General features: G+C 42.6%; 2 protein-coding genes and 1 long non-coding RNA gene across 3 annotated transcripts; 1 reads left to right on the top strand and 2 right to left on the bottom strand.

Moving 5' to 3' along the window:
- Nucleotides 1–1,066: 1,066 nt before the first annotated feature.
- Nucleotides 1,067–2,773, bottom strand: LOC105936684 (rhomboid domain-containing protein 2). Its single transcript, XM_012877627.3, has one exon. The coding sequence runs from the start codon at nucleotides 2,633–2,635 to the stop codon at nucleotides 1,277–1,279; it is 1,359 nt and encodes a 452-aa protein (XP_012733081.2). The 5' UTR covers nucleotides 2,636–2,773; the 3' UTR covers nucleotides 1,067–1,276.
- Nucleotides 2,301–16,493, top strand: LOC105936683 (UTP6 small subunit processome component). Its single transcript, XM_012877626.3, has 20 exons — nucleotides 2,301–2,414; nucleotides 3,113–3,404; nucleotides 4,751–4,835; nucleotides 4,931–4,972; nucleotides 5,095–5,187; nucleotides 8,621–8,668; nucleotides 8,760–8,823; nucleotides 8,906–9,024; nucleotides 9,151–9,228; nucleotides 10,070–10,151; nucleotides 10,282–10,363; nucleotides 10,475–10,653; nucleotides 10,789–10,868; nucleotides 10,973–11,050; nucleotides 11,848–12,027; nucleotides 13,850–13,930; nucleotides 14,094–14,203; nucleotides 14,291–14,357; nucleotides 15,844–15,916; nucleotides 16,158–16,493. The coding sequence occupies exons 2-20, from the start codon at nucleotides 3,313–3,315 to the stop codon at nucleotides 16,310–16,312; spliced, it is 1,788 nt and encodes a 595-aa protein (XP_012733080.2). The 5' UTR covers nucleotides 2,301–2,414; nucleotides 3,113–3,312; the 3' UTR covers nucleotides 16,313–16,493.
- LOC110369468 lies at nucleotides 15,949–24,026 on the bottom strand. The gene is made up of 2 exons (XR_002429080.2): nucleotides 23,853–24,026; nucleotides 15,949–19,382 (listed from the first exon to the last, which is right to left on the bottom strand). It is a non-coding gene; the product is annotated as an uncharacterized LOC110369468 (long non-coding RNA).
- Nucleotides 24,027–25,985: the final 1,959 nt, after the last annotated feature.

Here is a 25,985-nt window from a genome sequence, read left to right as displayed (position 1 = left end):
AGACTGGATAACCATCTTTTAATAAGGCAAATGTGCTAAATGCTTTTTAAAGATTTGGACTTATAATGATTTATGCATCCCTTTCCTACAGAAGATCTGACTAATTTATTTCATTGAAATATTGCATGATAATGTCTTGTGGAGGAATCCAAAACAAATAATTTTAGGGTGATTCAGTTTATTTGTTTTTTGTTGGCCTGTGAATACGTTTGACTTCACAATTTTGTCCCACGTGACAAAAAGTTTGGACACCCCTGATATAGAGCAAGGTTGCCTTTAGGTTTTTCCCCTTTAGGAATAAAAACATTGTTTGAAAACAGCCTTTTGTATTTACTCGGTTTATCTTTGTCGATATTAACATTTGTGTGATCATCTAAAACCTGTTGGTGTAACCGAAACTCAAATCCACAGCGCCTTATATTAACTAGATTTATAAACTAATAGTCCAACATGTTGTATTACAGCAAAGATACCCGTGATAAAAAAAAATTATGTTTCACTGTAATTATATAAAAATAAAAACATAAGATGTAGCTGCTTTGATTCTAAATAGCAAAGCCATGTTATGCCTATGAATTATTAAAGCTGTAATTTAATCTGTAGAATGTTAATTATTTGGATTTTCAGTCAGATTTAGTTGAAGGTAATTACACATGATTGATACATTTTTTCCCCTGTTTTTTAGAGTAACACCATTTGCCATCAGCTGAGTAGCTCAGGCTGTGTGCAACCAGCAGCCGCACTCGTATAACAGCGCTGCCTCGATCAATGATTAGTTTTCAGAAACATTTCCAAACAGCCAAAGGGTTCCATGTTCTGATGTCACTCTGCTCCACGCAGGCAGAGAAAGGTCCAGCCACTCTGGCACCATCTCTCACTTCTCCTGAAAAATATTTTTTTTCCCCAACTGTAGGAATTTTTTGACAGAAAATCTTTTTTTTTTTTTTATAAATCGTAATTTTTTATAACCCTGGCGTACCTCGACGCCGGCGTCCAGCCCCTGCCTGTGGGTGAACAGAGACCGACACTAATCACCTCTCTGATCATATTCACCATTAAAAGAGCATCTCAAAATATGGATTTATTACTGGCAGTGGAAAAAGTTACAAAAGAACGTAAAAAACCATCGGTACACAGAAACACCACTTTTACAAAAGCTTACACGTTAAAACCAACTCAGTGTTGGCAGAGTCCATCTTTAGACGCAGCAGCGTGAAGCCGGGAAGGAGCAACAAGTGGGAGAAATCTCGTTAAGCGAGACGATACAAAAACGCAGCTACAGCTTAGCTCCGTGGTTATGACTGTGGTTACCGTAACAGCCATGTCCCACACTTTGGTCTGAGAAGTGTCCGTGGTTGTGTCCCACACTCTGAGCTGAAATTTGTCCATGATTGTGTCCCATTTGGTGAGCAGCCATGTGTCCCACTTTGTGAGCAGCCATGTGTCCCACATTGTGAGCAGCCATGTGTCCCACATTGTGAGCAGCCATGTGTCCCACATTGTGAGCAGCCATGTGTCCCACTTTGTGAGCAGCCAGGTGTCCCACATTGTGAGCAGCCATGTGTCCCACTTTGTGAGCAGCCATGTGTCCCACATTGTGAGCAGCTGTGTGTCCATAAGGAGTGTGAGGTGGTGTCAAGCTGGCCAGCTGTGGCCAGCCTTCATACATTGTAGCTGTGGCGTTAGCAGTGGCGATGCTGGGCAGCGGTGCATAAGCTTGGACCGGGTACGAGCCAGGTGTGGGATTTATCTGCGGAAGCAGGGTCCTCCTCCTCTCCTGCGAGGACGCGGGGACGAACAGGACCCCGCTCATGCTCCTCAAAAACCTAAAGGGCAGGAGCTTCTCCAGGACGGCGGCCCTGGACTCGGACATGTCCACAGGGGACAGCCAGCCTTTCCCGTACACCCAGCCCACCAGGATGGCGATGACGTTGCAGAGGAGCACGCTGCGAGGGATCAGGGCGGTGCAGATGACGAGGAGCACCCAGGGGAGAGCCACCACGGGGAAACTGACCCCACACAGGAAACCTTTGGTCATCTTCGTGTGTAGGGTGGTCAGGGCCACGCAGGCCAGGACCACTGGCAGCAGGCCCTCGGTGTGCACGCTGGCGTCCTGCAGGAGGTCCAGGAAGCTGTAGAAGACACCTGTGGTGGATCCCAGCAGGAGGAGGAGGAACAGGAAGCGAACCGTGCCGAGCCCCTTCTCCACGCCGCCGCACAGGAACAGCAGAGCGGCGGCGCTGAGCAGGAGCTGGGGGAGGCTTCGGTGGTGGAGGGGGAAGAGGAGGAGGCGGTGGAGGTGGCCGCTTTGAAAAACTGTGGCGCCGATGCTGAGGCTCTCCTGGGGCAGGCCGAGGTGCGTTTGGACGGCAAACCAAACACAGGAGGAAAGGACCACAAGGAGATTCCCACTGGTGAGAACGGGGGCGAGATCCTTCAGCGCTCTGAAGATGTCATTGAAGTTTTTAGTTTGCATCTCGGGGAGTAAAAAACAACAACAACAACAACAAAAAACAGCGCAGGGATCTAGAAAAAGCTGAAAGTTTGCAGTTTGACGCGCGCAGCAGTGCTCTGCCTTCACACACCCGGAACAGGAAGTATCATGTTCACACCAAAAAACATATTCTGGTCGCATAAAAGAGTCACTTTACAGTCAGCGATAATGCAATGTTAGAATAAAAACAACTTCCGGTTGTTCAGTCGACCCTCCCGGCAAAAGCTGCTCGGCTACTTCAAAACGACGAGGGAACGAAAGGTCCGCTTAGTAACTTTCACAATAAAATCTCGCGATAGGTCCAACTAGATGTAACAAAAAGTCGATTTATTTAGTTAATTTCAACGTGTTGAATTGATTTAATAAGTAAAATAAAGAAATCATAAACTCGTATATGTTTTTTTTCTGGGGCTGCATTACTCCAGTGAAACGTTTTAAGTCCATTTATTATTTTTCCATGATCTTGTAACCAAATTTTTTAGGTTCTATCTGATAAAAAAAATAAATAAAGCTACGTAGCTTTACCAGATGACCGTAAACTAGAATATTGGACTCAAATAAAAAAATCTTGTCTTCGTTTTCACCGATTTGTTCTTGTTTCGAATACATTTTTTTAAGGCGGCAGCAGAACTCTGTGCTCCACGTGTCCACGTTTCTCTTCGGACCTATTTACGGATGCAACCGGAAAAGCCGCGCATCAACAACTTCCACCCATGTGTGTTTGAAGCCTGCGGTGGGATCGCCTCGAGAGCCGTGGGCATAAAGTCGGTCGTCTCCCGGTTTAGTTGGACCGCAGCAGTCAGGACCTCGGTGCAGACATGGCGGAAGTCGTTCAGCAGCGGATCGAGGACAGGATCCCCGAGCTGGAGCAGCTGGAGAGAGTGGGACTGTTCACCAAGCAAGAAGTCAGGTAAGGACGGGCTCCCATGCTCCGCGACTCTGGCTGCTGGGAGAGCTGGAGCTCATCTCTGAGCTGTGAACGTCAATGTATACATTTAGAAATGTCTCTGCGCATCGTGTTTATTATATTTCATAAGGATGTTCTCAGTAAAACACAGTCTTGTTGGGTAGATGTTCATTGAGGCTCATCCTGGACATGAATGCCGTTTAATTTAAATTCTAAAAGGACTGATTTAAGCTGCCCTCTTTTTTTTTTTTTGGGCGGGTTGATAAAACCAAACACACTTAATAACTTTAAATAACAGATCAGGCGCACGAGTTTTCTATCGTTATGAAACCTCCGCTAAGACAAAATGAAACATACAGAGTCAGAGATATACAGTCATTCAATACTTTGGAATATGTATTACCAAGAGGCTTGTTTGTCAGAATAAAAGTACGTTTTGGAAGAAGAAGAAAAAAACAGCAGCCAGTCAGTATTAAATATACTGCATGACAAATTCTGCTTTATTTGTCTGATGCATTATTCTAAACTTCAATGCGGTGTTTTAATTAGCTGGAAATGATAATGAATAGAAATAAAGGCTTTAACTTTATCAGTCTGTGTTAATTTATATAATGTGTATATCCCTTAGTTACAGAAATGAACTTTTCAATAATATGACTTATTGAATATGCCTGTAGATTCATACTAGAGATTTATTGTATTGTTTATCAATGTTAAGAACAATTTCTTATAAGAACTTTGATTTATTGTAACAATAAATTCTGATTGATGATGTTTGAAACCCCCACCAAGTCACTGTGTAGCTAGAACTGCTATTTTTACTATTTTCTACCCTGTTGGTTTCATGACAACCAGGATTCAGAAGATTATTAATATAAACAGTTAAATTGTGCAGTTTAATGATAACAATCCAACTTTTTATGTTGCTGGTGTCTTGAAGAAGCCTATTTTAAAATGTTGTCTTTTTTTTTTTTGAAAAAGCAGTATTTATTTTTTTTAATGCTATGATTGCATACAGTTAGCTGAAAAGGTTGACAAGAAGTTGTAAATACTTTTTTTTGTTGCCACTTTTATTGTTTATTGCAAAAAATACCAGAAAGTATTATAAATATTATCTACTTGGAAATATATGGTCAGATTAAACCCTGTGGGGATAAAACACAAAAAAACTATGCACATTATATTCAAACTGGTGCTCTTAATTCTTGTTTTAAAAGTGGCTGCAGTTATAAAACCTTTTCAAAACTATCATTGAGCCCCAAATTAGAGACATTCCTCCTGTTTCTAAACATCTAACATGAGCTGTGCGATGTGCAAAGCTGATGCGTCTTTGTCCGTCACTGTTTCAGATCTATTATCAAGAAGGCTACGGCGCTCGAGTACAAGCTCCACAGGCTGATCGTGAACAAGGAGGACTTCATTGCGTTCATCCAGGTACCAGAAGGTCTTTCTGAGCAAAACTGAGGTTTTTGAAGGTAGAGACGAGGATTAGAGCTCTCATTTTTTTTGTCTTCCTTTTGTTATTGCAGTATGAAGTCAATGTGTTGGAGCTGATCAAGAAAAGAAGAGCGGTACGTAGCTGCTGGTGACACTACAAACACTTTAATCGCTTCGGATTTTCTCTCTTTTTTGCAAACGAGTGATTCCAATGAGCTGATGCAAATTTTCCTTTCTGATCCTTCATCGTTTTCAGCACATCCACTATCAGTTCAAACGAGAGGAGATCGAATTCCCCATCATCCAAAGAATAAATGGCATCTTCAGAAGGGCAACGAAGAAGTGGAAGGTACTGTTCACACAGATCTTGTTAAACGCTAAGTTTTGTTTTGTGTTTAACTCTGCTAGAATGGCTACACATGGTTCACGGTTTTGAGTGTTTAGCAGCCACTCAGATCCTCTGATAGCTGTAAGAAAACATTTTACCTCCCGTCTCTTTAAGATCCTTGCCCAATATCAAGGGTCACTTCTGATTGGCCACCTTCTGAAGGGTTCAGTACAACCATAGCTGCTCGGAGGCGTTGTAAGTTTCAAAGGCTTTGATGAAGCATGACATTATTTTCATGATGTCGATCCTTTCCGTGGCCAAGTCCTGCGGTTACAACTAAATAGCTGGCTGTCAACCCAGACCGATGACTGACGGTGGCCCATTATTGCTCCATTAGTGCTTGAAGCTGGTCCCAGTCTGTTTGATCCCTGGTGAAGAAGCTTCAACAGAGGCTCGTCTTCCTCAGGAAGCTGAAATGGGCCGGCCTGTCCACCAGGGGGCAGAGAGCGCAGGGGATTGTGGGGTTTCCTCCCCCTTATCTGGACCCATGTACCCCATCAACACTACCCCTTTTTAACCGTGTCAAGAACGGTCCGAGCTCGGTAACCAAGATAACTAGTAAGTGTAAATGGAACGCAAACTGAACTGAACCAGACACAACCAGACCGCGCTAAATCTAGATCAGTTCAATAGGAGGGTTCGGCTCGTTTTTTTTTTTTTTTGGCTCGGTTCTCAGATAACAAAGAGCGCATGAGCAGACCCTGTCATGTCCTTACAGTCAGCTGACATTTCAGACATTCATAAAAATACTAGCTTCCCTACCGTGCCACACGATTTCCAGTGATGATTCTGCTTATCAGTGTGATGAACCTCAGCGTCTGTCGTTGTTTCCTGCGTCTGTAAATCCTTATTAGACGTTCGTTTGTCTTATCGACTTCCCAAAAGCCGACTATGTCAAGTAAATTCATCAAAAGTTGCCGTCTTCGCCTGACTCTCCGCAAACAACAAAATATCACAATTATAACCAAGCATAACTTCCTGATTTTTACGATCGCCGCCATTTTTATTTGCTTGATTTCCTCCTTCAATCCTAGAGAGCAGCAGTACCGCAGATCGTCACTAGGAGGCGAGGAACCGTGCTAGCGTGATGTGTAAACGGTCGTCAGAACCAAGCTCGGCACGGTTAACTGATCCAAGCTGGGACCAAGCTCAGCATGGATCGGTTTAACAAGGGTAGTGGAAATGGGGGCATATACGGCAGATAAGTTCAGAAGAGAACCAGGACCGTCACCACTGACCCCTCCCACCATAGCCGCTGCCTTTTTGTGCCGCTGTCTTCAGGAAAGCGGTACACGTCCATCAGGACACGGACTATCAGACTCCAAGACACCTTCTTTTCTAGAGAAGAAGGTGTCAAAGCCACCGCCTTTATTGTTGCAGTTCTGACTCCAAAAAAATAAGCAACAAACAAAGTTATAGTTATTGTTTCTGCTCCATTGCGCTGTAAAGCCATGACATCCAAAACTAAGCATAATTACGTACAAGCTTCTTTATAATATAATGACAATGAGGGCAATTCAGATTCTCAGTTGGGTCAGAGTTTGATGAATTTCTTATTCACAGGTTAAAAATTTTCAAAGTTCTGTTTTTTGAGCCATTTTGTCGTTTCTAGTTTGTGGTGTGAAAACTCTGATCATCAACAGCTTGTTCCTGGTTGGTTGAAACGCGTTGATCTTCCTGATCCCATCTTTCTTTTATTCATGCATTGTTTCCACATGCCTCACTGTTGGCACAACGACTGATTTGCTCTGAACAAATGATTGTCCAGATGTTTCTAACAGAAGAAGGGTTCATCAAATAAAAAACAGTGGAACAAGTCTTCTGCCTACAGAATTTCTCAGTCCTTGTCGTTGTTCAGCTTCTCGCTGCGCTGCTTGACAAAAAGGCCATTGTCCTGAAGGCTTTGCCTCACTACGCATGCAGATGCACTCAACACCGACTGCTGATGTCAGCGGCAGGGAGGGGACAGTCCTGCCACTCCCTGGACAACTTTTAGACATCCTGTAGATTGCTTCAGTGCGACTGAGCATCCTAACGTATGTTCCGAAATGAAAACTGGATTTCGTGATACAACCGTAAAGCTTAGATCCGCTGATCAGGAGCAGCTCATTAGTGTATACGGAAATAATATGAACTGTGACGACAAAACCCAGCTGCTGGGTTTGCAGCGCACAGTATTTGTGTCTTTGCTGAAACATTGTGCCATGAGTAGTTCCTTCTCCTGCTGCCTGTGCATAGGGCGGACTGTAATGGTAAGCTGAGAGGCTTTGTCTCTTCAATGGGTGGAAAAAACGTGTTTGTTAAAGGTGTAGATCAGCATTTGTGAAGTGAGTTTTACAAGGTTATAAAAATAAATAACTTTTTTTGCTTTAAATGATTGTCTTGATGGCTTGATTTAGAATAAAACCCGATCAGCTGGTTCCACAGGCTAAAGCTAATGGCTAATCCGGTACGGTGAAGACCAAAGCAGCCCACTAGCATCATCACTAGCATCACAAAACAACTTTAAACTCAAAGTGGCTTGTGTGAACCCACCTTTACGAACCTTTAGTTTCTAGGGATGCACTATATGGAAATTTTTTACAGATATCTATATCTGATATTAATATTGCTGATAATGGCTGATAATGTTTGCAGATGCATTATTTTTTATATATACACAGTGAAAAGTATAATCCCATCGCTGACATTGCTTCCCTGCTTCAGCTGATGCTGCGATCCATTTGTCCTTTTGGAAGTCGTAATTTCTGACCTCCCATTTTGGAAAATTTCAACTGGAACGACCCCTAAAGTCAGAATTATGAGTCGGAAAGAGCTAAGCTTCATGCTTTGCCTGCTTTCAGCACTTCTCTGTTGTTTATCGAACATTTAGTCAGTCGTAGACGCTCTGCTTTTCAGTGTCCATCAGACGGGACGTTTCAGCGCTGTTTAGATGCACAACATACCGCATAGGACAGCAGTATTGTTTTAACAGTAGTGGCTAAACCAGCAACGCAGGGTCGCCGCCTGTTTACTGTTTCATGTTCAGCACAGCTTTAAAAAAGCTGAACATGAAACAGTTTTGTAACAAAACACATTCTGAAACTCAGCCTGGCTGTATTTGTACATTCACCAATGGCTTTGGTGCGAACGTCCGTGGTTTTTCCTGGTGTCCGACTAGAGGGAAACTGGAACGCTAAAAGGCGGAGATTATGTAATTCCATAATTATACTGATGCAGATATACGTACGGTGCAGCCCTATTTTAGACTGTTGTCATGTTTGCCTTGGGAAACTACTTACAATAAGCGGCTGCCTATTTAGACAGAGGCTGGAGGCGTTCCTGGTCAGAGTCTTCAATTGTATAATGTTTTGCTTTTTGTACCCTTTATCAATGGTGTCTTCTTTATGAACAGGACGATGTGCAGCTGTGGCTCTCGCGTGTTGCTTTCTGCAAAAAATGGGTATGTAAAGATCTCTATTTGTTGTTTTTTTTTAACACGCATAGCTGTGTCTAAACACAGCTGTCAACTTCTGTTGGCCTTCACCCATCAGGCGACCAAAGGTCAGATCAGCAAGGTGTTCTCGACCATGCTAGCCATCCACCCCGACAAACCAGGTACAGCAAACACACATCCAAGGATAGTCCCGCTGTGGTTTAGTCCTTCAAACCAGCTGAAATAAAACCTTTTTCACGTTAGCGTTGTGGATCATGGCCGCCAAGAGTGAGCTCGAGGATCGTAATTCTTCGGAGAGTGCCCGACACTTGTTCCTGCGGGCGCTGCGTTTCCACCCAGACAACAGGAAGGTCTACCAGGAGGTAAAGCCTGCAAGAGGGGAAAGCGTTGTTGCCTGAAGTCAAGGAAAAGGCAGAGCGTATGAATGCTAGGATGAGTGTAAGTACTTTAATGGGTTCATCTAATTTCTCCATCCTTGCCTGCGTCAGTACTTCCGTATGGAGCTGCTGCACAGCGAGAAGCTGAGGAAGCAGAAGGAAGAACTGGAGATGGCCGACATGGATTTGGTGAGTTCCAAAAAAAAAAAAAAAATATATATATATATATATATATATATATATATATATATATATATATATATATATATATATATATATATACCAAACTCTGACAGCAGGTCAACTCAAACATGCAAATCTGTCAAAAGTAGTTGAACTTTTCAGTTTTTGTCACATTACAGCCACAGACCTCAATGATTTTTATTGAGTTTTATGTCATTGATTTCTACTGAGATCACATTCCACCCAGGTGGAGTCTTTTTAATAAAATGGGGATTTCTGAAAGCAGTGGAGTTTAGGAGTTTCAGGTAAAAAGGCTTTGTAAAACATTTAGCAAACCTTTGTTGGTGAAGTTTCTCAGTCATCCAGGTCATGATCAATCCAAAAAAGGTTAAAAAATAAAAAACAACTGGACTTGTATTCTGCAGCTGAATATGTTTCACTTCCTATTTAGAAAGCTTTCTCAATGCAAAATTTCTGGAGTAGTGAGTTCCAAGCTTTAACCAATCTAAGCTCTGAGGCCTCGCCAGCAGGTCTATAAAGCTTGGAGCTCCGCACTACTCCAGAAATTTTGCATCGAGAAAGCTTCCTGAATGGGAAGCGAAACTTATTCAGCTTCAGAATAGAAGTCCAGTTTTTATCTTTTTAACCTGTTTTGGATTTAGCAAACCACGTAACGTTTCCCTTCCACTTCCCAACCCTGCATCCTTTTATGTTGGTCTATCACATGAAACCCCAGTAGGTTACAGTGACTGCTGTGGTTGAAATGTGACAACATGTCAGAAAGTTCCTAAAAAGAAAGTGGCAGCTGGCGTGCTGTGTCTCAGGACCTTCTGCTGATGCCTTCCAGGGTGAATATGAGTTTTCTGCAGAGATCCTCGGCGGTAAACTGGCTGAGGTTGTGTACAGAAATGCTACGGAAAAGATCAAAGGTGAGATTTGTTTTATACGTTTGTAATCCGGAGTTTTAGTTCTTTTATGACCTATTTGTAACCTGGACTTGAATAATAACAGAGACTCGTTTGTGGTTGGTAACCAGAAAGTTGGTATTGTGCCCCACAGAAGCAGAGTTTGTCATCTCACTCCTGAAAATAGCTGCCGTCTTCGACTTTACCAAAGAGCTCCAAGACTCCATCCTGCAGGAGTAAGAACAGAGCCTCGGACGTGTTTATGTCTTGTTCAGCATCTTCTCTGAGGCCGACTTCTTGAACGTCCACGAGCTGGCAGCTGCGTTATCCGCTTCCTCTGTTTGCAGCTTGCAGGCTAACTTCAGGGAGGACAGCTTGACGTGGGATTTCATGGCTAAGCGGGAGCTGGAGGCTCCGGGGGCGGGGCAGGAGCTCCACACCGCCAAAGGCCGGGCCTCGGACGTCAGCCGCAGAGAGGAGCGCTGCTGCCAGATCTACGAGGAGGGCCTCAGGAGCCTCAACACTGGTAGGAGCTCAGAAAAAGATGACGCAATTATGACATTTTTTTAAAATCTTGGTTGGATTTATACTCTGAGTTTGCCCTATATTACTACTACTACTATTGTAACTACTACTAATGCCATTTTTTTTGTGCTTTCAGAGCCCATGTGGACTTGCTACGTGGCTTTCTGCCTGGAACGACTAAAGAGGAAGACCAACGTCTCAGAACTGAAGGAAAAAGTGTGGAAGTTACATAAATTATACTTTGTTTTTTTTTTCCTCTTATGTGCCGGGAGGTTTCCTTGGCTAAAGTGTTGAGTAAACGTCCCGTTTATGTGTCACAGAGGCAAGAGAGGCTGCTGGGGGTTTTACAACGTGCCCATGATTCCTCTCTGCTGAAGGAGAATTATTACAAAAACTGGGTAAGATCTCCGGATATTCAGTCATGGATGGCGAGGTGTGCACCAGTACCTGCACAGTTCACTTTTTATGCTTTTAAAACAAACCATTGGTAGTAGTTCAGTTCACTCTGAGGTTTTCTAGATGTTGGCTGAGAACAAAGTCTTGGGGAACTCCTCACCAAGCGTAACACATTTGAGTCTTTGTCTGCAGTCGTATTCAATAAATTGGTTCATGTTACTATTAAAAACGCAGCATTCAAGATAAAGATAATGCATCAGACCAACAGAAAAGCAACATTTTTAATGTAGAAAATGTGACTTAATGTAACGTATATTTATACCAGGTTAAATTATTATTGTTATTATTTTTTTCAAAAGGTACTTTTAATCTGACAAACAAGCCTCTTGGAAATGCTTATTCTAATTTATTGAAAATGACTATTTAAAGACGTGGGTCTCTACCAAATAACTTTTTAACCAATAGTGTAAAATGTATAACTTTCATGAAGACTCTCCATGTTTCTAAAGAAAGCTTGTTTTTTTTTTTCTGGCTAAAACACTCTTTACACGTTTTATTTAAAGGAGGATTTTCATCTTTAAGGCCTTTTGATTTGAAGTAGATAGTAGAGCTTTATAGATTATACAGCTTTTAACATAACCACAGTGCTAAAGTGTTGTTTGGAGCAGATCACTAAGAACAATGGAACTAAACAAATTGTTGTTGTTGTTTTTTTTTTTAAGAGGGACCTTATGTTAGAAAGGTGGTAATGACCTGAAAACGTGTGTAGAATAAACCGTGACGTTCTCTGTGTGACCAGCTGGAGATCCTGCTGTCGTCGGGGGACAGCGAGGCGGCGGCCACCGTCGCCGCGGCAGCCACCCAGCGCTACAGCCAATCGGTGTCGGCGTGGCGTCTGAGTCTGCAAACGCTAATGCTGCTGGGGAGTGGAGACATGGCCGGGCTGTTCCGCAGCGCTCTCACACATGTTGATCCCAAGGTATAGACGGACCCACGCACGCCTCCACACAACAAAGCCGTAGTTCTTATCCCCGTCTAGTCTGATCGGTCCTGTGGCACGCGTGTGCCGTCACAGTAACCGCTTTAATTGCTCTCCCTGGAGGGCGGAGGCACGCAGAGGCGCGCACGTTACCCACCGGCACAGCAGCAGAAGTGGGTCATCTCCTTGGCCCACTTAGTCCCTGTTCCACAGCCCTCCCTGCTGCCGCTGCCTGCGTGTGAGACGAGCTGAGCACCGGCTGGACGTTAGCAGTCGAGTGTAAACGCAGCATTTCTCCTAACACGGTCACACACACACACTGCAGAGCTGCAGTGTTGGGAAAGCCCGCCACAACAAGCAGCTATTCTGCAAAGCAGCTGCTCGAGGAGGATTACGCACCGCTCTGTGTGCAAGACTTTCCTCGCTGTTTGAGTTTGGAGCAAAGGTGCAAACCTCCACGGTTTGCGTCTGCTAATGCGGAGAACTTCCTTGTTACTCAGCATTTAGTGTGCAGATGTTTCTAACTGAGAGGGAAATATGCTATATTTTATCCTAATCATACAAATACAGTTATTAAAAAAGGTAAAGGTAAACCTGATGCTTATTCCAGATATAATAGATGTTCATTTCTTTATTTTTACCCTATGGTGACCAGCCAAAATGGTGACCAAGTGTATAAATATGCATCTGATCTAATCGGGGACTGCTTGGTTACTCCAGTACCACAGGTGGAAGGAGATGCTAAGGATGCTACTTCTGTCGACAAGAGCAACATGTGGAAAAAACAGGATATTCTCTTATTGTGGCCCTTATTGTTTGGTTGTTGCTTTTCGTCTATCACTGGGGCCTTAACATGCAAAATGTTGGTCTTACAGGCCTACAGCACCTTTGCCAGAGTATTCATACTATTACAATTGTTTCACATTTTGCTATATTACAACCAAAAACAATATCGCCCCCCCTTTGAGTCAATAATTTCTAAATCCACCCTTTCCTGTTTCCTGGGTTATGTCTCTAAGATCTACAGTTTTCTGCTCTTACCCTTTTGCCAAATAGCTCACGGTCAGTCAGATTACATGTAGAGCAAGGATAAACATCTATTGCCAAGTTTTACTACCCATTCTCAACTGGATTTAGATCTTGACTTTGACTGGGCCATTCTAACGCTAGAATATGCTGGTGTTCCTCGTTCTACGGCAATCTGTAACACATTAAATTAAAGAGGCTTCATCTATAGTATCAACTCTGAGCAGCTTCACTGTCCCCGCTGAAGAAAACCACCCCCACAGCATTATGCCACGCATCACTGGGAGGAGTGCTGCTGATGCGATTTATTATTCTTTCAACAATGATTTCTTCTCCTCGTGGGGTACAGTGGCTGTCCTGTCAGGTCTGCCACCTGAGCTGTGCATCTCTGCAGTTCCTCCAGAGTCCCCACAGAGTTTTTTTGGGGAGCTCTGAACGCAACAGTGATGAAGAAGAGTGTTTTCAGGGTATCGGTGAAATGTCTTTATCCTGGTCTTTCTAAGTTAATGGTAAATTTACAACATGTTTGCAAATGTGAAACACTATTGTAAGCCTGTGCATGTTTTAAAATAGTTTTTATTTAATATTACCTATCCTAGTTTATTTAAAATATCATATAATAAATTCATTGAATCATTCCTAAAATTGTTGAATTTTGAACAGGCAAACATCTTAAGCATACTAAGTTTCTCATCAGTCATATGTCGTGTCATCTTTTTCGAACCATAAAAGAAATTCAGCATTTTTTTTAAATTATGATGCTAATATTTAAGATGGTTGTTTTTTTTAAATACAGGAGAGTCTACCGCTATGGCAGCTGCAGATCCAGTGGAGCGTGGCCAACCAGAGCGCTGAAGAGACAGAAGCCATGTTCAAGGTAGCCTCAGCCAACCCCTCCCCTCAAAGTGCAGCATGACTCTGTCTTCCCCTGTAACTTTTGTTTTTGCTTTCAGAAGGTTGGACACAAAAGCCCTCCTTTGTGCACTAGGCCACAGTGACATTTTACAGTATTTTCAGACATTTCACTTCTTTGCTCTCAGAGAGGTTTGCTGTCCTCCGTCGCGGCTATCGCCATGGAGATGAAGGAGCTCTACCTCGATTGGTCGTTCTCGGCTGGAGGCTATAAGAAAGCCAGAAAGACCTTTACAAGGTAGTGTGCCACTCAGATGAATAAAAGCCATCCTTCATGTTTTAAAGACAGAGGACCACAAACCAGCGTCTCTTCTTTCTGTCGTAGTTTACAGGAGAATCGGCCTCTGTCCAAGAAGTTTTTCACCAGAATGATTGAAATTGAGAAGGAACAGGTATGTGTAACTACTGCTGTAGACGACACGGGATGCTCTGCAGAGAGCTCGCTGCATTGAGACATGCTGGATAAAATTCTCATTTTCTTGCTCTGACTTCTAATTATGTCCTTTAGCTGTCTTTGCCTTTTACTCCCCATGAGAAGAAATTGTTACAAAAGACAACTGTCATTATTTTCAGACATGCAACAAGAATCCTGCTGGTTTATATTAGGCCAATGTTTAGCTTGACCAGCTGGTCAGAAACTCAGAAATCAGATTTTTTTTGTGTTGACAAATGCAACACACCTAAGCACCACCTGGTTGCAGTTGTTTGGGTGTGGATGCTGTTTGAAAGGTACGGAGGCCTCAGTCCTTGACGCGCTTGTCACTGGTTCAATTCAGTTTTATTTACACAGCACCAATTCACAACACGTGTCATTTCAAGGCATTTTTCAAAGTCAAATTCAATCAAATCCTAACGATTGGTCAAAACCAGCCGATTCCATTAAGTCTTAACAAGCAGCATTCACTCCTCCTGAAAGAGCGTAGAGCCACGGTGGACTGTCGTCTACATGGTTGATGGCTTTGTAGCAATCCCTCATACTGAGCATGCATGAAGTGACAGTGGAGAGGAAAACTCCCCATTAACAGGAAGGAAAAACCTCCAGCAGAACCAGGCTCAGTGTGAACGACCATCTGCCTCGACCAACTGGGGATTAGAGAAGACAGAGCAGAGACACAATAAGACCCCCTTCTCTTTTCACCCATTTCCTGTCTGACAACTTTCACATAAAAGCCACTACAGCCATTAACAAGACTTCAGGCCTTGATAAAGAGCATGAAGGAACGCTTAGACAAACAGACATGTCTATTCATACTGTTTTTAGCTCAAGTGAATAACCATGTTACACCCATGGATATACTCCCTATTTCTAGACCCTTATGGGGTGAGAATGCAGCGCTTTATATTTTGTCTACTTAAGTGGAAGGAAAGAAGCGGGGGCCTGGGCTCCATCCGAATACCCTTAATTATCGCTCCCGTTCCTTGACCTTTGATGGGGTCAACAGTAAGAACTCTATCGTGGAGAGGAAAGGAGCTACAGACTGCTGTGCTGAGTTCAGACAGCGTTTATCTCCGCCGTCATTACGTGGCCTACAGCTTTCTGAAAATGAACTACAAAGTCAGCGCTCTGTTCTCTCCAGACATTTTCGTTAATTTCCGTGAGGTGGGCTGTACTGATACGTCATGTTACGCAAAAGATTGTGGGATACCTTATAGCTCCTTAGCGCCTGTAAAGGGCGTTGTGGGGTTGCTAGGCTAAACTAGCCGTGAGAGGAAGCATACAGGCTCCTTTTCCTACCTCCTTCCTTAAGACTGCACTATTCGGACAGCACTTATCATGGCGACCGCTGACGCATTTCCGCTTTTGGCTGACCCTTGGTTTGCTGATGCCTTGGGCCGGCTCTGATCCCAATAGCGCCAATAACTGTATTTGTTCTGCAGGAGACCCCGAAAATGAACAATCTGAGAGACTATTACGAGAGGGTGCTGCAGGAGTTTGGCACAGCAGATGACGGTGAGTCCAGGTTGAAAAACCAGCACAACTACTGATAGTTAAAAAGGTTTATTTACAGCTTGACATTAAGCAGAGGCAGATGAGAATTCATTAAAATATCTACTATCTCTACAAAACTAAAGTCTATTTCAACGTTCAGACTCCGCTAAGCTGTTTTTTTTTTTTTTAAGATTTCACACAAGGTCGAGAACTGCTCCCACGACGCTGTTGTATTTAAAATGTAACATTCTCTGTTGTCCAGACCTGTGGCTGCAGTACATCCAGGAGGAGATGGGGCCGCTCGGCCGGCCGGAAAACTGCGGAAAGATCCACTGGAGAGCCATGAAGTTCCTGGAGGGGGAGAGCGTGGAGCGATTCGTGTCCAAATACGCTCTGCTTCAGACCGGACACTTGTGAGAGGAACCTGGAGGACGCAGCCTAACGTGGAACGACCATGACGGCACACGTGTTTAACTGATGTACTAATAATTACCTAAGAGAACCATTGCATTTAACTTTTACAGATATTTCTGAATATTGACTTTATTGGCCTTTAGCTAAAATAAATGAAAAGATTTTTCCACCACAACCAACCTGCTAATGGACTTTTTGTGAACTTTTCAACAGGTCCACAGTATCATTTAGGATTTAAGTGGTTTACATGCCATTCCAGATGTAAGAGTTACACTGAATTGATTCGCATCGTTTTAAATTGAGCATTTTAGTTCAGAAAGTTTGTTGTTTCAGGTCATGTTGTAGGAAACGTTCTCGGATGAATTATTTGGGTCTGTGATTTATAGCGTATAGAAGTCAGAGCTGCTGTTTCACCAAACAGACGGATGTGGGCAGAACGTTTGGTTCAGTCACTTTCAGGTTTGGCTTTTGGACAACACAGACAATTAAGGCTGTATTAAAACAATGTTCCAGCTGAGTTTTTTTTGTTTGTTTGTTTGTTCCTTCTAAAACAGGGGTTCCCAAACTTGTGAGCTTGCAAACCACAAAATAACTGCAGCGGAGACTGGTGACCCAATTTTTTGGGGGTGGGTGAGGTCATAATATTACAAGAATAGAGTTGAATTTTTATAAGAGCTCTTACCAAAAAATGCAGGAAATAAACCTTTTTAGCACATCAGCATCAAGTCATCTCGAGGCCCCCTTAAGGGAGGGAGGGAGGGTCCAGACCCCCACTTTGGGAACCCCTGCTCTAAAACACCAGCACATATAGCCTGCTTGCCTTCACTACAAATATGTGCATTGACATTGCAAACTTTCACGGTAGAAAATGTGTTCTGAAGCTGTTCAAAAGTACCAATCATCATGTATGAAACAAAATGACCACAAACCTCTATGACTAATTACAGGTTTTAAGGACACTTAACATTAGTGGCTTAATTTAACAGCAGTGGCACCTACAATTTTGGTTATGAGGTATACAATGTTAATGGAGAGGAAAAAAAAGTACATTCAACAGAGCTTAATAGTCTAGACATGTTAAACCTTACTCTTACATCACAACAGTTGATGGTCTGTGTTCCCTCCTCGACATTTAGGAGCAGATATGAGACGTAATGTAACACGCTTTGCAGAAGTAGTCACATTTGGTCATTTTAAAACCTTAAACTTCCAAGATATTTTATTGGGATTATAAGCAGTTGACCAACATAAAGTAGAGCATAGTTGTAAAGTGGAAGAGTTTTTTAAAAGTGTGAAGTGTTGCTGGTATTTATATTCAGCCCCCTTTACACTAGTAAAATAAAATCCAGTGCACCCAACGGCCTTCTGAGGGCACTAGATTCAGGAGGATAGTGGCTCTGGAGGAGCTGCATAGACCTACAGCTCAGGCAGTAAAACCTGCTGACATCAGTTAAATTAGCAGGTGGTCTGGAAAGGTTTAGCATTACTTTTATCACGTTTCAGGTCTGGATAGGTACAGAAAAAAATTAAAACAGACTGGAGATGAGGAACATTTTTTTCCCCTCCTCTGCCACTGCTCAGTAAATGCAGCAGGTAAATTGATATACTGTCATCAAACCTTGATTTTAACATTTGACCAGTCAGTGTGTTACATTATGCCTGACTGTCTTTCAAAACTCAAGGCTCCTTTGGAGTTTGAAATACAGTTGACTAAAGTTAGTCCAGATGTTACAAAAGCAGTAAAATGGCCTGATACCACCCACTGGAGAAAAACAAGGCCAAGCTTAGCATCGCTTTGTTTCATTAGTTTGCTGAAACACTTAACTGCAGCAAGACGGTCGCGGCAGCATCATGCTGAGGGGATGCGTTTCTGCAGCCGGCACTGGGAAGATGGAGGAAAACAAAGCTGTAACCCTTTCCTTCCTCCCACTGCACAATTATCCTCTACTTTGTGTTGGTTTATTGCATAAAAGCCCAATAAAATGCACCTGTTTGTGACATGAACAAATGTGAAAATATTTATGGGTAAGACTCTAAAAACTGTACGATCTCTTGTACTGTGACAGAGCAGCTGCTGGTCTAACTGTCCAGAAGAAATGTTAAATGTCATGAATCAAACTGGTTAAAAAAAAAAAAAAACATGTCTTTGGATTAAAGGTGAACAAACAGTTTTCAGAAACTAAACGTGTTGGTAAAAGTCCATTATGCTCTTAGACGTAATGTTTCCCATTAGGCTGACTCATTATCTTGTCAGCAGGAGCTCAAAGGGAGATGTCCCCCTAGGTGACATTTTCACCAAATCCTGAGGAATATGTTGTTGGTTGTATACAAGTAAACAGTTTAAGCCTGTTTTATTAAATTGATTTTATATATATATATATATATATATAAATAAATAATTGATTAAGGCAAAAAGTAAGGACAGTATTGTGAGTTTGCCTCCCCTGTAAGTTTGGAGAAGCATTTTAAGCTTTATCATGAAATCAAAGTGGGGGAAAAAAACTAATTAGTCAGACCTTCCAAAAATACCAGGACAGTGAAAAGACAACATTGATTGCTGCCCACCCCCCCAAAAAAAATTAAAATCCTCCAATGATAAAACAATCAAAAAGCATCTTCCTGTGTGGGTGCCATTATTTTACAGTCTCCTTCCTTCTAACATAGTAAATGGCGTTCATCATGGAAAACCGCCGCGTACCCTCCACCATAACCCTCCACCATAACCCTCCACCATAACCCTCCTAGCCCCCTACCGCTTGGCTCTATCATTACTCGCCATCAGTTTTTCCTCTTGCCAAGTCACGTCAGAGCTTCTTGAAGAGGATGTAGGTGAAGAGCGCCAGCACGCCGGCGGACAGGAGGCCGATCACACACTGGTGGACGGTTATGACGTTCTCCAGGGCGTGGATGCGCTCCTCCATGGCGTTGGTGTGGATGTAGTCATAGATGGAGGCGCCGATGCTCCACACCGCCCACACGGCATCCACCACCGCCTTCACGGTGGGGGAGACCATCGAGAGTGCCGCCTGCAGCCGACCTGCCGCCTCACCAGCCGCTCGTCGGCACCGCCGCTCTGCAGGGAAAGGAGAGGGTGACACACTGCAGCGTGTGGGCTGAGGAGGACTACACTTCACATCCAGCAACCCAATTTCGACTTGCTTCTTATGTGAATAACCATTTAGGTCTTTAAACGTCTTTAAACGTTTGTGTCTGATCTTCTTCAAAAGTTTTATCGCTAATTTTTCTGCTTATTTGCTACAAAACCTGTGGTATATATATATATATATATATATATATATATATATATATAGACAGATAGACAGATAGATAGATAGATAGATAGATAGATAGATAGATAAAGTCCTATTCTGCTGCAGTAGCTTAATGACATGTTGACTATTGAAATAAATTATCCAACCTGCGACAGACTGGCGACCTGTCCAGGGTGTACCCCGCCTCTCGCCCAGTGAATGCTGGAGATAGGCACCAGCACCCCCCGCGACCCCATGAGGGATTAAGCGGTTTGGAAAATGGATGGATGGATGGATTATCCAACCTTTACTCTGAATGCATTTCTTTAATGGAGAAAGGAAATAATTGTGTTTAATAAAATCACCAGGGCCACACTGATTGGCTGTCTTTACTGGGCCTGTCTTCAAGCCTTCTCCAGATCCACAAAACACGTAGACTGGGGACACATACTGTCCCGATCCCCTCAGCAATTCATTTGTTCAAACACTAAGTATAAAACCATGGTAATGTCCAGCCATCGTGCTGTTCAAGAAGGAGATGGTTTCTGTGCCTCTGAGAAGAACGTGTTCTGATGTGAAATGAGCTCCTCAACCACAGAACAAAAGCAAAAGACCTAGTGGAAGTGCTGGATGAAGCTGGTAAGAGTGTGTGATTATCCACAGAGAAATGAGCCGTAGGACCGATATCGGCTGAAAGGTCACTCAGTGAGGAAGAAGCCATCAATCCTAAACCAACATCAAAGCCATATTACAGTTTTCCAAATACACCCAGGAGTTTTTTCGTTTCGTCCAAGCACATTTCCTCTGTCTGAAGCAACAATTACTGAACTGTATAACCATAATGACAACTGTCACATTTAGAGGGGTACGATGATTGGCAGCATTTTGATGTGGGGGGATTTTGCTATAGCAGCCTCTGAAGACAAGAGCCAGGAAGTGGACAGCAATGTGCCTTTTCAAATGGCCATTGACCCTAAGAATACCAGAAAATTCATTAAAGTCAGTATTTTGGAGTGACGATCACAGAGTCCTGATCTCAATTAATTTTATTCAATAGACCAACACAAAGAAATGCATAATTGTGAAGTAAGAGGAAGGATGCATGGTGGTAAAAGTGCATTTGTATTTCTCACTACTTTGCAGGTGGACCACTGGCTGCAGCCTGCAAGTCTTTTAGGGTGTGTCACGCCCGCCGACAGGGGGGGACAAACGGGTCAGTTGTCCCGGGCCCAGGGCAGAGGGGGCGCCCAAAACTGACACTCTGACTGACCATTAAAATGGTCAGTGTCAGTCAGCATGCGCGCTGCAGTCAGCGCGCGCTGTTTGTCACGGCAGTACTCTGCTGCTCCCCCTCCCCTCTCGTACATGGCTCAGCGGCGCCAGCCAATCAGCACGCAGGCTCAGCCTGACCCGCCCTCTCAGCTCTCACACAAACTCAACACAAAAACAACCGCGCTGCTGAGAGAGACCGCAGCAGCGGAAAAACATGAAGTAGCGCCGTTTGGCTTTATTTAAATAAAGTAAATGAAATCAAGCTGTATGGTTTGTAAAAAGCCGGTTAATTTCAGTGGAAACACAACAAATTTATCTAACCACGTGAAAAACCATTAGCAAGAAAACGTCGAGCCACAGAAACGGAGAGAGGAGACGAAACTTCTCTCATTGCCCCGACAGACCCACAGACTGACGTCACTGACTGAGGCGTTTCAGTCCTCCAGAGAACATCCAGGTAGATCAGAGTGTTCATCTTCAGCAGCAGTTCATGTTAACTTTCAAAGTAGATATTATCTATCATATGTTACTGGAGCCCACACATAACATGTAATTAAGACCTTGAAAGAACCCAGCACATATATCCTATTAAAAAGTGTTATTTAAGATAAGATAACATTAGCTAATCCTGTATTTACCCCACGACGAGGAACTTTATAGGATTAAAGCAACAGGCAGGTGCACACAATACAGACAAAATTACATAGGGATTGAAAGATATAAGAGGTGGATTAGGAAATACGCTGAACATTATTATTATTAATTATTATTATTATTATTATTATTATTATTATTATTATTATATTATTATTATTATTATTATTATTATTATTATTATTATTATTAGTAGTAGTAGTAGTAGTAGTATTTAATTGTAATAATAAAATAAAAATCACAAAACCCAAAAGGTCAACAGTTTCATGATCCATCAAGCTTAGGGACTGGCTAATATACAGCAGGTCAAAAAAGGCCATATTCTGGCTGCAGTGCTTGTTGTTCTCTGATGAAGAAAAGATCAACTGTGCACTAAATTCAATAGATGGGTTGAAAATATCCAGTATAAGATTTCCAGGGCATGAAGTATACAGTTAAGTGGACTTTTTTGGTGTGTGTGTGTGTGTGTGTGTGTGTGTGTGTGTGTGTGTGTGTGTGTGTGTGTGTGTGTGTGTGTGTGTGTGTGGGTGGGTGGTGGCGGCAGGTGTAGAGGGGGGGCCCAAAAAGACTGCGTTGTCCCGGGCCCTGGCAAAGCTGTCAGCTGGCCTGTGTGTCGCTATCAGCTTTGGAGACATTTCTTCTTTTTGAAAAATAACTCAAGCTATAGCCATGTTCCCATCAACCCTGACCAGATTTCCCTGGCCCTGCTGAAGAAAAGCATGCCCACATTATGATGGTGCCGCCACCAGAATGTTTCACCACAGGGATGACGGTCTGTTTTGTTTTGCGCCGCATACATTGTTCTGCATATAGATCAGAAAGTTCAGTTTTGGTCTCGTCTGCACAGAGCACCTTTGTCTCCTCGCCGTGGTTTTTAGCAAACTGCTAACAGGACTTCTTTCTACAGGGGCCTCCATCTTATCACTTCGGCTAAGGCCAGAGTTCTGGAGCACACATCTATCAGATCAGTCCCACCTGAGCTGTGGATCTTTGGAGCTCCTCTAAATATAGACCTATTGGCTGCTTCAGGCTCTCCTTGCCCGGCGTGCCAGTTCAGGTGGACATCCATGTCTTGACTGTTTAACGGCTGTGCCAGAGTCTTCCCACATTCAGATGGCAGACTGAATGGAGCTCTGGGTGATGTTCAAAGCTAGAGTATGGTTCCTTGGTCTTCATGATGCTTTTTGTTCCCTGATGCTCTCTAAAAAAAAACTTGAAAGGTCTTCACACAGCATCTAGATTTATACTGGGGTCAAATTGAATACAAATGCACACGTCATCCTGCCTTTTATTTGCAAAAATCATTTTTCTATCCACTTATGCACTACGGTGTTGGTCTACTGCATTAAATGCCAATAAAATCAGCTGTAGTTTGTGGTTTTAATGTGACAAAATGTAGAAACATTTAAGTGGCATGAATGGCTTGGCTTCACGAAATATAAATGGACAGTTGTTTGACATGCTGTATTTAAATCAGTAAGACAACTTTCCAAAAACAACGATTAACACATTGATCATGGCTTCCATATTGTCATATTTAACAAATTAGAATATGCATTTCTAAGGCTTATTTGTCAGATTAAAATACCTTTTAAAATACAACCTTTAAGATGGTAATAAACATACTTTTCATTAGGCCCCCATGAAAAATGTTGCTTTATTGGTCTGATGAACTATTCTAATCTTAAATGCTGTGTTTTATTAGCTGGAGGCGGGGAAAATCATAATTAACAGAAATAAAGGCTTTAAAACACAATCAGTCTATGCTAAGCTATATAATGTGTTTCCCTAAGTGAATTTACTGAAATACATGAACTTTTGAATAGTATTCTAAATGAATAAATAAATAAATAAATTATATTATATATATATATATATATATATATATATATATATATATATATATATATATATATATATATATATATACACACACACACACACATATACACATATAGATAGATAATTAGAATATTGAAAAGTTTAATATAGATAGATAGATAGATAGATAGATAGATAGATAGATAGATAGATGCTTTTTTTAAATATATAAAGTATTCAAAATGTTATGGTTACCAGGACATTGTGTCAACCTGTTAAAGTCACAGCACCTGCAACCTTTCTCTGTCCATGCAGCCTCTCTCCCCAGGTTCATGCAGACACCTTGTGACGTCATCGGGTGCCATCAGCAAACCCGATTCCCCTCTCATGATCAGGCGTCTCATCCCATTTGTTTAGCTGGGATTTTAAATCCAGACGTTTTAGGGAAAGGCTGAGGCGATGGGACCGTGTGGTGCAGAGAGGAGGGGCCAGGCTGAGCTCTGGTTCTAACAGGAGGACCAGGCGCTTCTGACAGACAAACTCACCGCCGCCGCTCAGATGTGGATGGTGGTCAACATCCGTCGTGCTGCTGGCGCTGCTGCCGTGAACTGTCCTGTCTAGCAGAGGCCGGGCCGTCACCGTCAGGCGCAAAGTCTGGCATTGCTGTCCTGCACCGCCGCTCTCAGCGACAGCATGCCTCGTTTCCGGTCAACACCGTCACAATAAAAGCATAAGCACCATGACGGCAAAGCTGCGTAACGCCGCCGATCCGCTCGCGCCCCCGAAGGGCCGGACATTACACTGATTTTATTCTGAAGGAAAGGAGGTCGCTGTGTGAAGCAGCTGACTGAAGCCATGTGAGAATGACGAAACACAAAATCTGAGCAGATTGTTGGCCAAGATGTCAAAAAGTAGCCTATACGAAGCGATGCTGTGAAGTCAACTAAAGAAGTGGAACATATCTGAACATTGAAATGCAGAACAGTATAGTGACACATGTTAGGATGATGCTGTAACAATGAGCCGAACATTGACCTGAATGGAGGGCCAGTTACTCACATCTTTTTGTACCTTAACAGACCTCTAAGAAGTGTCATTGTTCTATCTATCTATCTATCTATCTATCTATCTATCTATCTATCTATCTATCTATCTATCTATCTATCTATCTATCTATCTATCTATCTATCTATCTATCTATCTATCTATCTATCTATCTATCTATCTATCTATCTATCTATCTAGCCCTTACAAATATAGAACTATGTAAGTATTTTGTGTATGGATAAATATTTCTTTGTTGTTTGCTTCTTAGCAATGTATCTTTTTACCATTAAAGCTAAATTAAAAGTAGATCTCCCTTTTAATTCAGCCCCATTTCTAAGCAAATTGCAGTACCTATCCCTCACTGGAAAAACAAGGCTTATCATCATCATCGGATTCCATCTCTACACAGAGACAAACCGAGATGACTTTATGCAACTAGAGCCAATCCTTTATCTCCATTTTGGGGTCAAACTCTTGAACCAAGAGATCAATGCATGCCCCCACAGAGACATTGATCTGAGACTACCTTTGCTTATGGGAGTGGACAGGATGAAAGGATGTCAGTAATGGCCTCAACCTCATTGAGCACTTGAGAGATCAGCTTGGGCATGCTGTTCATGCCAGACCGATCAACACAACCCCTTTGGCTAATTGTGATGAATGGTGGTTGAGGAACGGGACGGCATCCCACAACAAAGCGTGACCGAGTTGTTCACCGTTGAGCAACCAAGATAAGGTGAGAGACAACGTGCGCCCTGGACAGGTTACCATTGCAGACAACATTCACAGTTTCCCTTTGGCATGTTTTTGAAAATTTATCTTGGCCAAATATTTGGGCAGCTTTGAGCGTTATATAAAGCTCTGGGATTTTCAACAAGAGAAGGTTGGAACCACCAGAACCATCCCTAGATCTGGCTGCCCAAATAAATGGAGTTATCAGAGAAGAACGATCAGAGAGGTAATCAAGAACTCCAATGCTCACTGTGGTGGAGCTTCTTTTGGAGGGAAAGGAACCATCCAGAGAGCCAATCAGTGCAAACGCTCCACCAGTCAGGACTTAAAGTAGGATTGGCCAGACGGATCCATCAACCAGTTTGAATTTTAGATAAACACACTTCACAGGCTGTCAGGCCAAAAGAAACAAAATTCACCGGTCTGATGAAACCAAAACAGAACATTCTTGCCTATAGCCCAAGCGCCTGTCTGGAGAAAACCAGGCAATGCTGACAATGTGGTGACAATGGATGGATGTTTGTTGGATGTGGTCTGAAAACTTTTTTTCTATTATTTCTATCAAAGCACTTTGTGTTACATTTGATTGTAGGAAAACCTATCTTTATATAAAACCACATTAATTGATTGATTGTGGGGTATTTCTGAACAACACAAATGCTGAACTTTTGAGGGGAAACAAATATTTTCATCAATTTTGGAGTAAAGCCTTCAAACTCAACAGTGGAATAAGGGAGGAACTGTGTATTTAAACATATAAAAAACTGGTAACTAAATATATTCATATACGAGAACAACATATTAACATATACAGTATATATGTAAATATAGAAATTATAAATGTATTAAAATGTATTAATGTATTTAACGGAGTATGGACCAGGTAGATGATCTCAGAT

The sequence above is a fragment of the Fundulus heteroclitus genome, chromosome 5 (assembly GCF_011125445.2).
Source record: "Fundulus heteroclitus isolate FHET01 chromosome 5, MU-UCD_Fhet_4.1, whole genome shotgun sequence".
Classification (NCBI taxonomy): Eukaryota; Metazoa; Chordata; class Actinopteri; order Cyprinodontiformes; family Fundulidae; genus Fundulus; species Fundulus heteroclitus.
Note: the sequence above shows the minus strand (reverse complement) of the source record. Positions and strands in the feature narration are given on the sequence as shown.